The 13905-nt window shown below is 38.7% G+C and overlaps 1 protein-coding gene across 1 annotated transcript; it reads right to left on the bottom strand.

Moving 5' to 3' along the window:
- Window positions 1-2870: 2870 nt before the first annotated feature.
- Window positions 2871-4420, bottom strand: LOC147605387 (jasmonate-induced oxygenase 4-like). The gene is made up of 4 exons (XM_086793549.1): window positions 4103-4420; window positions 3797-4017; window positions 3391-3718; window positions 2871-3324 (listed from the first exon to the last, which is right to left on the bottom strand). Exons 1-4 carry the CDS (start codon window positions 4358-4360, stop codon window positions 3052-3054), a joined length of 1080 nt encoding a protein of 359 aa, XP_086649675.1. The 5' UTR covers window positions 4361-4420; the 3' UTR covers window positions 2871-3051.
- Between the last annotated feature and the right edge of the window lie 9485 nt (window positions 4421-13905).

Genomic DNA, 13905 nt, shown 5'->3' with positions numbered 1-13905 from the left:
ATCAATTGGTAGGGGGCATTCTTTTTAATGAGGCACCTTGTGTGGTCTTTGTTGAGGTCAATGGTTAGGCTACTAGCAAGGAAGTGTAAGAAAAGCGACCAAATATTTATCGTCTTCGACCTAGAGGTCATCCCCTATGTAGATAGGCCTCAAATCTTCGCCCCGAGCTGCTAAGTTAATTTCTTTAACCTTGGTTGGACCATCATAAGCAGTCCCTAGCTCTCCATCACATGAGTTCTTTGGCCTGAGTCATATTGTATAAATCAATCGTCCATCTTAAAGGTTCTGAAGTGTTTAGGGGCTTGTTTAGTCTCCTCGGCATCTACGCTTTCTTCATTTACCAAATTTTTAGCTTCCTTTTCTACAAGCACTATCTTTTCGTTATGTGCCTTGCGCATAGAGCGGCCAAGATTTTTGGGTTCAGATAGGGGATCAAAAGGTTTCTTTGGTTTGGAGGGTATTGTGAGGACCAAGGAGGCATTGGATGAAGTATGCATGTGCACCATACATATTTCAACCAATCACCTCTAAGTTAATAGGGAAGACATGCCTCTTCCTCGGGGAACTGATCGAGTTCACAAGTTCTACATGGATGGTTCTCTCATAATGGTTCTTCCTTATCATAATTGCTGGTTTCATGACTAGTAACTTCATGACAATTTGCAGTGTGTAGAGAGACGTGTTTTCTTGCCTATCATCTATCGTCTCACAAACGATCCTGTGCATCTTTGAAGGATGTCCAAGGTAGCAAGGATATGTATTCAATTCTCAAAGTCTTCCATCTCTAGAAGGGGTGCAAATTTTACGCTATCCCTTTCCTACTCAATCATTTTTATCAAATCCTACGCGAAGTGTTGGCCACTCATGGGTCACGCGTTTAGCGTAAGTGGACAACAGTGGACCGGATTGTTATCGAATCCTATGCGAAGTGTTGGCCACTCATGGGATAGCCTTTCAAGTGCGCAGGTTCATTCTGAATGGGTACATATTTTTGGTTAGCTTTCTATGGTGAGATTGTTTGCAATTTTAGTGGGCTTATTTGTCCTCACAAACCCCAATTATAACATTTTTCATTCTTGTGAGCTTTTGATTGATTTTAGTGAATTTCTTTTCAATATATTAGTATTTATACATATTCGAGATTATCAATTATTTAACAACAGTATTAATATAGCTATACATATCCATATGAAATAGCACTGATCATTGTGATTGGAGATATCATGTTTAATTTCACTTCATTGCCACACCACACCATAGGCACAAATTCTATGCTAAATTGGTCACCACAACAAAGCCACATCATAGCCTAGACTCGCACTCTATGACAAATTTACCATCAATGAAAGGAAAGCATATAAAATGTAGTTTTGTAAAATTTTATCACATATATTATCATGAAATGTTAACAAAATCATATCATCAACCTACAACATGTTAGCAAATATGCCAATAACAAATTCCCCTTCCATAGTGGAGGTGAAAACCAACCATCTGCAAAAGAAACTCAATTTATACTTTTAAAAAAAGACTAACACACATAGCATTAGAAATTTGCTAACTTACAAACACCAAACATCACTACACACAGCAAGGTCTCTTGAACAGCCACATTACATCACTAGTGCTTACTCAAAGTATCATATGCACATCACACCATAACCACAAATTCTATGATAAATTTATCATCGCAACATAGCCATATACTAGCCAAGCATAGAAAATACTAATAGACAAAATCATATCACATACACTATCATAAAATGTTGGTTGAGTGACATCATCAATCCAAAAAATGTCTGTGGGTTCATGAGATTAAAAAGTCTATGAGAGTAACATAGCCACGCATAACATTGTCATATAAAAAAGGACATCACATATCTTGACAAAAGGAAATCACATCTCAACAATATGACAAAAAGTCTATGAGAGGATACCAAGCATTCTACCTATACCTTTTCAATAAAATGATTGCGTCCACGGATATCAAGAAGGATAGACGCAAAGAAAAAGAATAAGGCAAGGGTAATAAATCTAGGACTACCAAGCAATTAGCAGGTTTGATGTACAGTGTTCAAGGTACAGTACACAATTGGAGAACAAGGTCCTTGGATACTCTAGAGGGCTCAACCAAAAGACCTTAGGCCATGTGAAACATACTAGATATGATCAGTTGCAACCAGCTTTGAAAGTTGCTCTCATCACAAAAAATGGTTGAACAACAAGAGCATCAATAGGCTAGAGTGTGAAGAAAAGGCTTGAAAGCAGGCTTCTTCTTGCATCCCTACTATGATGTAAACTAAAGATGGGCCATAAGTTATAAAACCATCTACATTTTGGGCGGCACTGGTCTACTCATAATGACCTTGTGCACTTCAACATAATGGTCTTAAGCACTTTCCGTGTGCTTTAATTGGTACTAAAGCCAACCATATCATTCTTTCTTATAACATTGGGAGTTCATCATAAACCTGAATTCACCTACTCTAATGCTTTGGTCAAAATGTGTTAATTTATCACATGGAAATTGTTAGTTTCTAATTAGAGTTGGTCACATGGCTAAATGTTATTTCTTGGATGTGCAGGAAATGATCACTATGCTAGAGTTTCTTCTAGGACATGCAAAAACGGTAGATGTGGGGTGGTTGGATGAAGGCACCCAACGCAATACTAATTAGGATGAACAGAGTGCCATTGAAGCAATTACAGCAGGGATTCAGGATTGTGTTATTAACGTAAGGGCCTAGTTGGGACCTTGTTATAGACTCAGTAAGGGACACTCCATTTCTGGTTATTTGAGAGCTCTACTGCAATAACCATCGCAATTGGCCTTGAAAAAACAAGGTTTACATTGAGGGTATGAAATCAAATTGTCCCTGAAAGCAGTTAGCCGTGCAATATATTGTGAAACTTATTGAAAGAGTATTACAAACCGGTAAAAAACTTTTCAACATAGAGGGGATGTGAGATTATTACATAGAGAGGGAAAAAAAACTTTCAACACAACTTTTCTAATTGTCACACCATGCACCTAATATAATGGGCAGCAGACTAGGAGACCGACGGTTTCTCGGGGTACTTGCCGCCCGCGTAGTTCAAGGTGGTCTTGTAGAGCGGCAGTCCTTTGACATAGTAGTTCAGCAGATACTCGCTGAACTCAACTTCTCTGAAGAAGGGTGGATTAACTTCACTGCAGAGAGCGGGGAGAGGGCTCACTTTCACATCCTCGCAAGGACCGAATAGACCGGCGAGGGAGATTCTGGGCTTGTCTTTGTTAACGACGACTCTGTGTTCTACGCTTTTGTACTTAGCGTTGGTCATGATCTGCACGCACAGAGGATTAGCGCTTCTATTTACGAGCTAGAGCTGGTACAAGAGAGGAGGGGGTACCTCGATCTGGTCTCCTATATTGATGACGAATGCGTTCGGGATGGGTTTGACGGCCACCCAGAAGTCGCCCTTGCGGACTTGGAGTCCGGGGACGGCGTCAGGGAGGAGGAGGGTGAGGCTGTTGAGGTCGGAGTGGGCGCTCTGTCCGAACACAACGCTAGGATCCGGACACGGAGGGTAGAAGTTGCACACCAGAACCAGGCGCTCCAGCCCCGGCAGCGCTCCGCTTCGCACGTGCTCCTTGCTCAGTCCGAGGCTTTCGAAGATTGCCTGGTAGAGAAGTGCGGCGAGCTTGTCGAGTCCGACTTGATACTCGAGAAGCTCCTCTCTGCAGGTGCACGTCATGCGTGTGATACGATTAGGGCCTCGCCAGCATAGCTAGAATATACAGCGCAGAAACTCGTACCTCATGACCTCCGGGGCGATGGGGAAACCGTCGCAGACTCCTGGCCGCCGCCTAATGACGAGCGCGTCCTTCCAATCGCGCGTGACGCCCGTGCCAGTTGCAAAGGTGACACCGCAGTGGGCGTCGCTGAAGGGCAACTGGCTTTTCGCCTCCATGGGGAGTTCGTAAAAGCGCCGGACAGCCTGCAGAATCTTGTCTGCATCGATCCCATGATTCACCACCTGACAAGAAGAAAAACGATCGGCAGTCGACGTTGTACTAGGGAAAGAGATTCAACAGCTACCAGTTAATTGATCGTCTCATTACCTGAAAGAAACCCCACTCCTCGGACGCACGACCAATCTGGTCGACGACGTCCGCCCACCTCTCGGGCTTCTCTGCCTCGGATACGTCTATAACCGGGATCTCCAGATCGTTATTGTCAGTACAGCCACGGACTTTGTCGAAGACAGGGCGCTCGTCCGCAGGCCTCACGTAGGATTCGGGTACCTCCGTCAAGCCGGCGTCTAACATTGCTTTCACGCCACTCGCGTGAGCAGCTGGAGCGACGGCAGCGGGAGCCATTGTGGGTGGATGGAGGGAGAGCGACAAGCAGGGAAAGCTACATTGCCCAATTATAATGGAGAGACATTTATGTCGTAACAATCCCACGAGCTCTGTACCGGGTTGCACCGATCGCGTGAGCTTTAGTTAATAATAAGCAGGAATCTGGAAGTACTGATGTTGTGCTTGCCGTCAAAAATAGTAAGGCTGCAGATGCCGGTGAAAAAAAGAAACCAACTTGGCACCTTCTCGACGTCACTGTCCTTCACATGGAACCTTCTCGACGTCACTGTCCTTCACATGGAAGGGTGAAAAAATTTGAACTTTGCATGTAGCTATTAATTTGTTGCTTTTTTAGATACACATTACACATTAATTAGTTTTTTTTTAAAGACATTTGTTGATAGTAGCTTATTGAGATGAAGCTTTATAGAGCAGAACCATGGTAGATCAAGAAAAACAAACTTTGTAAGCAAAGGGATTGTAATACGCTAATCTTATAGTGGATCAATGGATATATTGTTACCACCATTTCCAATTTGAGGAGTCTGGATAAAAAATTACATGTTATTCTTTTAATAAGTGTTATTCTCTCACTACTTGTGCATGCTACAAAAGATAAAGGAAGTGCTCTTCTCTCACTAAGTGCATGCTACAAAAGATAGAGTAATAAGAGGTAAGCTTTAGAGAAAATAATACCTACTCGCATTGTTGTGGTAGTATAAATGTATCCCAAAGAATTTAAGCGTTCCTAGAGGCTCTTCCACATCCATCCTAGACCATGAGTTCTAACACCTCTTTCCATTTAGTACATAGCACAACATCCTGCATAGTGGGGACCCTATTATTTTGAGAGGGGCATGAGAGAACACTTTATCTTTCCAGCTTAGACCTTGCCACACTCCATCAAGGTAGACAATTGAGCATTCCACCAGCTCCCTTAATATTTTTGACCAGGTTTCCTTCAGATGAAGACATATAGGTAGAAGCACAGCCAACCTAGCAATAGTATGAGATGGGAGGTGAAGAATACCAAGCCCACCTTCAGTTTTACGCATACAAATTTTGTCCCAGGCAAGCCAGGCCATAGTCGTTTTATTGGACCCACCATTTTTCCACACAAAATCTCTAATAGGTCTGATTATCTTCTGCTAGTACCCTTTGCCAAAATCCAATATAGGATAGAGAAACATAATATAGGCATTCAATACCATGTTGCATATAGCCACCTTATCATGAAAGGGGACCTTGACACCCTCCCACTTGTTTAGTTTCACAAAAAATCTATCTAATACCCAATCAGTCAACTGCTTATTAGTCACATCCACCCTAAATGGAACCCCTAGGTATCTGACAATTTGACCTCTCCTCACAACCTCACAGCTCCATCTCTGCAGATCAAAGTCATTGTCCTCATATAAACTAATTAGCTTAGACTTGTGAATATTGCATTTGAAGCCTGAAGCATCAATAAACTCTTGTATAATATCTAAAACCAATCTGACATTATCATTATGAGCTTCCAAGAAGAGTAGGGAGTTATCTGCAAAGCATTGTATAACCAATTGCTCCCCATTGCTCAACTTCAAGCCCTTCACCCTCCCCTCAGAGGAGGCCATCTCAAGTGCTCTAATAAAAGAATGAGAGGAAATAGCAACAGTAGGGGGGCAAGGGGACAATCTTGTCTCACATATCTATGGACCTCAAAACCTCCAACAAGTATTCCATTTAATAGTAAGTTAGACTTGCTCTGCAAGGTGAGGGTGAATATGCAAGAAGACGTTCTGAACCATATCCCATTTTATCCACCATTAATCCGGGCCACAAAGGACCAATGCACCCTATCACATGCCTTCTCCAAAACAAGCTGCAGAGGAATGCATTTCTACTTAGTCCTTAAAGCCACATCCCTACCTAGCATAGTAGCATAAATGTTGTCATTAATGGATCTCCCCTTAATAAAACCATGATTTTTTTCAAAAATCGTCTCCTAAAGAGAAAGGGTTATTCTAATAGCAATGACTTTGGCCAAGATTTTGTATATGACAGTCAATAAAGTGATAGGCCTGCAATGATTAAACTTGTCACAAGCATTCTGTTTAGGCATAAGTGTCACGAGCCCTTCCTTTAAGTCCCTATCCAGGTTGCCTAATTTAAGGGCTTATATTTCTAATCATATCAAAATCCCAATGGTTTGTACATATAAAAACCTTTGCCCAAATATAATTGGGCCTTGTTACAAATTGGGCTTGCTTTTCCCACTTTTGGGGTATAGCTTTACATATTTCTAATCATATCAAAATCCCAATGGTTTGTACATATAAAAACCTTTGCTATTGGGCCTTGTTACATAAAATAACTTTGTACACATTTGCACACAAATTAACCTTATCCTCACTTGCACATTCCATTAAGCTGAATCCTGCACAAATTAAATTAAACATATTTTTATACGATTATTAATTCATCAAAAATATGATAAAATATATACATGTAATAGTCCTCGTTTGAGGAAGCAACTGTCCTCAGTTGTGTAAGAAAAATGCCAAGAGAATAAGATTGGAACCTTCACATGGAACCTTCTCGACGTCACTGTCCTTCACATGGAAGGGTGAAAAAATTTGAGCTTTGCACATAAGGGCATGTAGCTATTAATTTGTTGCTTTTTTAGATACACATTACACATTAATTAGTTCTTTTTTTGAAGACATTTGTTGATAGTAGTTTATTGAGAAAGCTGATGAAGCTTTATAGAGCAGAACCATGGTAGATCAAGAAAAACAAACTTTGTAAGCAAAGGGATTGTAATACGCTAATCTTATAGTGGATCAATGGATATATTGTTACCATTTGGAGGATGGAGTACTTTCTTTAGTGTATCACAAGGTGTATTATCTAGAGTATGCTCCAGAGGAGGTGTCCATAGGTGGTATGAGAATAGTTCCCATAAGTACTAGTTCACCCAAAAGAATGGTGGTTACATTATTGATGTAGGATGTTGTGGTTTTTTGTTTGATTCTGTTAGGATCTTTAAAACTCTTGGAGAAGGAATTCTAATTCTCAACAAAAAAATTAGAGTATAATAGGTCAATGACTTAACAATTTCATTTCATTTGTAAATGTTTTATGGAGGAACTTGAAAGATAACCTTTATGTTGGCTCTCTCTTGAAGGGCAAAATGTTTATAGTTTCTATGCTCTTCTCCATTCCTCCTCTCTAATCCCTCTCTCTTTACTGATTTATAAATCACAGTACAAGCGCTTGGTCCTTTATCGATGTTTTTTTTTTCAAGAAATATTTTATAAAAAAAACTCCCAGTGGTCTCCGTCCTCGTCGGTGTCTGCATCGATATATACATTGGTCATAGTGTCAATATTTGTGTTAGTATGTACCTTAGTAAAACCGATGATATTTGCATCGGTAACTGAAAAAATAAAAACTATTTTGACATCTATTTTTTGAGAAAAAATCATTAACGATGATTGATTTACATAAACTTAATGACCGTTTATCTTCCACAATATCCATTGCTCCAAAGAGATTAATTTCTAATGTTGTCTCTGTATTCCCTACATCTTCGATCGGGGGGCCAACATATGATTAAAAGGTAATTCATTAGCATCCATAGAGGGATCTAAGGAGATACTATTAGTTGATTTGATGGAAGTTGATGATGCATCATCATCATCGTAGTGTTCAACATCATTGTGAATTTCTTCATTATTACCATGGATATGATCTACTTCTTCCCTTGGAGATTCTGTAGTAATAATTTTCTCCTCCAAGTCTCTACCTTTCAAAAATTGTTTGCTGTACGAGGAGCAACTTGAATTACATACCACCATTTCCAATTTGAGGAGTCTGGATAAAAAATTACATGTTATTCTTTTAATAAGTGTTATTCTCTCACTACTTGTGCATGCTACAAAAGATAAAGGAAGTGTTCTTCTCTCACTAAGTGCATGCTACAAAAGATAGAGTAATAAGAGGTAAGCTTTAGAGAAAATAATACCTACTCACATTGTTGTGGTAGTATAAATGTATCCCAAAGATTTGTCCACAAGTTAGTCGAGACACTTGCAACAAATCTACTATTATCTTTTTGCATTAATGTTGCAATTGGATCATGAGTGACCTCTTTAAACCATTGCACATCAACAATGAACATGTCAAATTGTCAAAATCCAACCTCTATTATGTCTTGTATAGTTCCACAATAATCAAGATTGGACAGAATGACATTGAAGTCGCTAGCACTAGCTTGACTCTCTTGTTCAAAGTTAGCCATTACCCCACTGTCAAGAGTTGTTCTTTCTTATCTTTTTCTTTTTGGGACCAGTAAAATATATATATTATAAAAAAAAGGAGAGACCTTTACATAGCATTCATTCTAGCTCCACAGTCAGCTATCGACAACATAAGAGTCAGCCACCATTAAGCAAGCTACACACCAAGTCCCATCTATCATCCTTTGAAACAAAAGAAGACTCAACCCAAGACAACTCGTACCCAAGCAAAATACAAGACTCAATCAAAGCTTCAGATGAGAAGCCCCTATCTAGGAGCCTGTTTTTCCAAAACCTCACCCTTTACCTCCCCTTTTTGAAACCAAATTTTAACTGTTGGTCTAGTCCCCACTGGATTCTCAATAAATGCCACAAATATGTAGCTTGCCTAGAAGGACGATTAAAGCTATTAAAAACTTTAATTTCAACTTTGAGGCAAAGCTATGAATAGCTACAAGTAACTAGCGCATAAGGGACATGGAGCCCTCATATTTATAAATAAACATTAAGCTTTAATTAAAGCTTATCTAAAGGCAGCAACCATGGGAAAGGATTTAAAAAAATCAATACCATGGGAAAAGATTTAAAAAAATCAATAACATTATCCAACGCGTGGTTTTTTTTGTATAAGCTCATAAAGCTTAATTAACAAAGCTTTGGTTAATATCAACCTCCTCCCTGGAGTGATCCGCGCAGCACGCAATAGAATCGTTGCTGCCCTTCAACTCAAACTGCCGGCAGCTGCTGTGCCTTCGTCGATGGCCAACGCAAGGGAGAAAATGAATGAGGCGCTAATGAAGCTTGGGTAAAAGAATTTAGCATCCAGCGCTCAATTGAGGAAGAGAAAATTTGAAAAACAACTCTCTGAACAATTCTTATCCCTCCATTATAGGAATTGAACAGAGAGACAGCTTAGCAATCCTGAAATCAAGGTTCTAGTCTCCTCAACTTGCTGATTCTATCTATACGGATGGATTATGAACCAAATTAGTGAAATTAAAGGTGGTTTTGCAAACCCACTAATGGTTTTCCAGCTTGCTTTACCTTTGGGCAATAGATTGATGGAAATTGGTTATCCAAACAAGCCTTCTTTCTTCCAATGATTAAAAACAAGCCTTCTTTCTTCCTGTTTCAACTCCAAAATAGCTAGTTGCTTTCAAAGCCTGTAGATATGTATGTTTGTTGTATGTACATCGGCAATCTATTGTTTTCATTTTGGATTATTTACACTCAGTCTTCCTTATCCTCTAATTGGCAAGTTCTGCAGGTCAAGTTACATTCACTCAGCCAGGGTGGTGGCTGTTTCATTTTCTTTTACATGTGCAGGAGCTTACTCTGTTGCCTTTCCATATGGTCAATGTAAAAATACTACATCATATTATCTCCTACTTCTCCGGTATTATTAGGGTATTGTCATGGTGTATGTGTATCTAGAGTTGGTTTGCTTCACGGGTTCCACTCCATGCCTATCCTCAGCTTCTACACAGTAACATTGTATATATCATGATCTTGAAGTTGATCACTCCCCCTCCCCCCCTTCTATCTCTTACTCTTGTATTACTTTTAATAATATTAAAGCTACTCACTATTTTCACTTTAAAAAAAAGCTTTCTTTCAACCATACATAAACATAAATCCATAAACATATTCTTCTTCAATTTAAATTCAAAAAAATTACCAAAATTACTTCTGTTTTTGTCTCTTTCATCTCTTTATCCACAAGTATTTGATTGCCTTCAAGAAGATTAAATTAATCCAAAGCTCTGATACCACTGTCACGGGACCCTTTTGTACTTCTTGAAAAAATAATTAAAAACTCATAAAATACATCAAAAGTTAAAACAAAGACTTGAATTAAATTGAAATTAAATCACGTAGCATAGCATAACATAAGGCAAGAGAGATAGAATAACATCACCATCAAGATAAGATTGGGTGCAATCTCCCCCCCCTATGTCATGTAGCTCCCTTTCCACAACATGAGTATTTAGAGAATTTTTATTAATAAAAATAGCCCAAGGAGCTAAGAATAGATGAGCATACAAATTAGGCTTACTTTTTCCACTTTTGCGATATAGCTTTACATATTTTTAATCATATCAAAATCTCTATGGTTTGTACATATAAAAAATATTTGCCCAAATATAATTGCTATTGGGCCTTGTTACATAAAATAACTTTGTACACATTTGCACACATATTAACCTTGTGCTCACTTGCACATTCCATTAAGCTGAAACAAATTAAATTAAACATATTTTTGTACGATTATTAATTCATCAAAAATATGAAAAAATATATACCTATAACACCATTTTAGGAGGGCCTCCCAACATTCCTCCATTTCAATATCCCTTTCAAGCCATTTAGCTCTATCAGAGTCTAGACTCCTATTAACCTATTTCAAAATCTTGGATTCAGCTTTTGGACCCTTCTATCTGACAGATCTTCCTTGAGGCTGAGAGTTTCACCTAAGTGCTCCACCCATTTCCTGACTCTATCAGTCTCATCCTTTTTACCTACAATCTCTTATTTTTTTTGTTAGCTTAAACAGATACCCATCAAGTCTTCTTTTGTTGGTAAAGGTTTTCCATTTGTACCTAGTCTCCTTCTTCTTGGAACATTTCTCATCTTCACTTTTGAGCCCAGCTTGGCACTTAAAACACCAATTTGTCTCTTCAGTAGTTAGTTTCCCCACCTGCCTCTTCTTTTGAAGAGATTCCAAAAGATCACTCTATCTCTTTCTTTCATGTCTACCTTCCTCAGCCCTTAGCTTTCCAACCCTCCTAATTATGCACTGTATTTCATTAGTAAACAATCTCTAATACCCATGCACGTAGCCTCTTCCTTTGAGTCTCTCTATGGCTTCCTCAGTTTGATTATTTGATAAACAAATCATCCTTTAAAAGCAAATTATTAACCATTAGATTTCTAGTGGGAAACCTATTCATTTTAGCTTCTTCTCCTCCAAGCACATGCCATCCCCACTTAAGGGGCATATGATAAGATAGAGCAGTGCTAGAGTCAATGGACATTTTAAAGGTATGAGGCACCCAAGTGGCTTGTTGGTTGAAGAAAACCCTATCAATCCTAGAAGAAGACCCAAAGAATTGCAAGCTAAAATAAGTATGTCCCAGATGTGAGTTCCAATCTCCCATATCCCAACCATCCCTTAGACCTATACTACCTCTCAACCCTTCCCATTTCATCTTTTCATGGCCCATTAGCACAATGCTCTCCCCACACTTATCCCTTTGTTTCTCTACCATATTGAAGTCCCCCATGAGAATGCAATGCCCCTGGCAGTTTAAGTTAACTATCCATTCCCACATCCCACTCCTTACCTTGTACTTGTGAGATCCATATAAGTTAATTATCAAAATCTTCTCTCCTTCCAACTCTACTACCAAAATCCTCCCATTAGGATGATTGGCTATGATACTAGGGCATAAGCTATTTTTAACAATAGTCATGACACCACTAAACCCACCATCCCTCCCCATACAAAACAATCCAGTCCTTCAGCTTGTCTTTTCTCTCAAAACTTTAGACCCAAAAAGGTTATGTTCCTAAATGGCTAAAATAGACAGATCCCAATCCTTAATCAGACTCCAAAAAATAGCACTCTTCTTTTTATCTTTAATTCCCTTAATATTAGGGCAGTCTCAGGAACCATCTCCACCTCTTCTCCACTACCCCCTTGGTCCCCTTCTTTTTAAATCCCTTCAAAGCTTCCTCAACCTACCAATTAAAGCCCAATGATGTACTCTAACCCTTTTAACCCATTAGGGGAAGATTATAGTGAAACTTCCACTGTTCTTTTCTTATCTGTTTACTTCACATGAAAATGACATCCATGCAATCATAGTGCTCCATATTTTCAATACTACATTACATATTTAAAAAATATCTTTTGAAGAGAGTGTTATTTCAATTATACATCGAGAAAATTAATTATTGAATATGGATGTGTTAGTTTCCTTTATGTACATGCCAATCATATCCTCTTGTAAATTCTATCTCTTGCAAACTAATGCTTCCACAATCCTCTCCTGCTTTCCTTAGAGTTTATTCTAGCCATCCAAGCGGTATATTGTTAGGGAGTTGTGCAAGCTCAAGAGGGTATAGAAGTTGTATGTGACTTCTTCTAAATTTTTTCTGTGGTTGATGTCTCCACTTATGTTTATTTATATCTATCAAGCCATTTTTACATTTCTGGAGAATTTGATATTCAAAATATGTTGATCTTGTCTCATCCATCTTACAAGTTATCCATTTGCCTTGTGGTACCTCTCAAACTGTTCATTCATCCTCTTTATTGTGCCAAAGTCTAAGTATGTTAGGATCAATTTGTCTAAGGAACTCAGAGATGTACACCAATGATTCTTGTAGTAAAAAACCTTCTACATGCTCCCTTTTGGCCTTACCATTTGTCAAAAAAAACCCTTCAAGGTTTCATGAATCTCTTTAAGAAAAACATCATGAGCTGTTATGAGAAATGTTAGCAATTGCAACCTCCTCAATTACATGTAGGAGCAAGTACATTTGAATGGTGAGAATACTCATTGAAAAGTGCTTCTCAATCAAACACATCACTTCTAAGGAGTTCATTCTTGCATCTTCAATTGTTTGCGCGTTTATCTCCTTCAAGGATATCCATTGAACTAAGGCATTGATCTTGTAAATAACACTCCTAATGTCTTCACTGAAATCTTTAATTGCAATAAGAAGCACAATTTTCAATGTGACACATGTATGTTTGTAATTAATATATATATGATAAAGGAGAGAGAAAACGAGTTGTATATACCTAAAAACTTATGCCAGTCACATGACACTTTAGGCCACCTATTATTTCAAGTAAATGCGTCCTTAAGAAAATTCATGCATCTTGTTGATGTATGAAAGTATGCACTAATATTATTTACTCTTATATCGCTATCCATATAGCTCTTGTTGCACCTGTAGCAACTATGACTATCGAACCACTCGTTGCACAAGTGCTTGATGGTAGAACATTAGAAGAAGTGCAGGTAGTAAAGGCACTAATCCAGGCTACTAGAGCAAAGGAAGATGAGACTTTGAAAGTGGAAAACAACAACGATTAGTATCCCAAATAGCTCAGTATGCCCAAATGAGTCACAAGCTAGGACTGCACAAGTACTGCCTCGATGAAAGAACTAGGCTTGCAAATGTTGAATCAACGTCCTCTAGTAGATGATTGGGAGTATGATGCATCAACAAAGACACTTGTGGATTCTCGCTACAGCCCAAGCTTAT

The sequence above is a fragment of the Cibotium barometz genome, chromosome 59 (assembly GCF_041138505.1).
Source record: "Cibotium barometz isolate CiBa-2024 chromosome 59, ASM4113850v1, whole genome shotgun sequence".
NCBI lineage: Eukaryota > Viridiplantae > Streptophyta > Polypodiopsida > Cyatheales > Cibotiaceae > Cibotium > Cibotium barometz.
The sequence above is the reverse complement of the archived record's forward strand: the minus strand, read 5'-3'. Positions and strand labels throughout refer to the sequence as shown.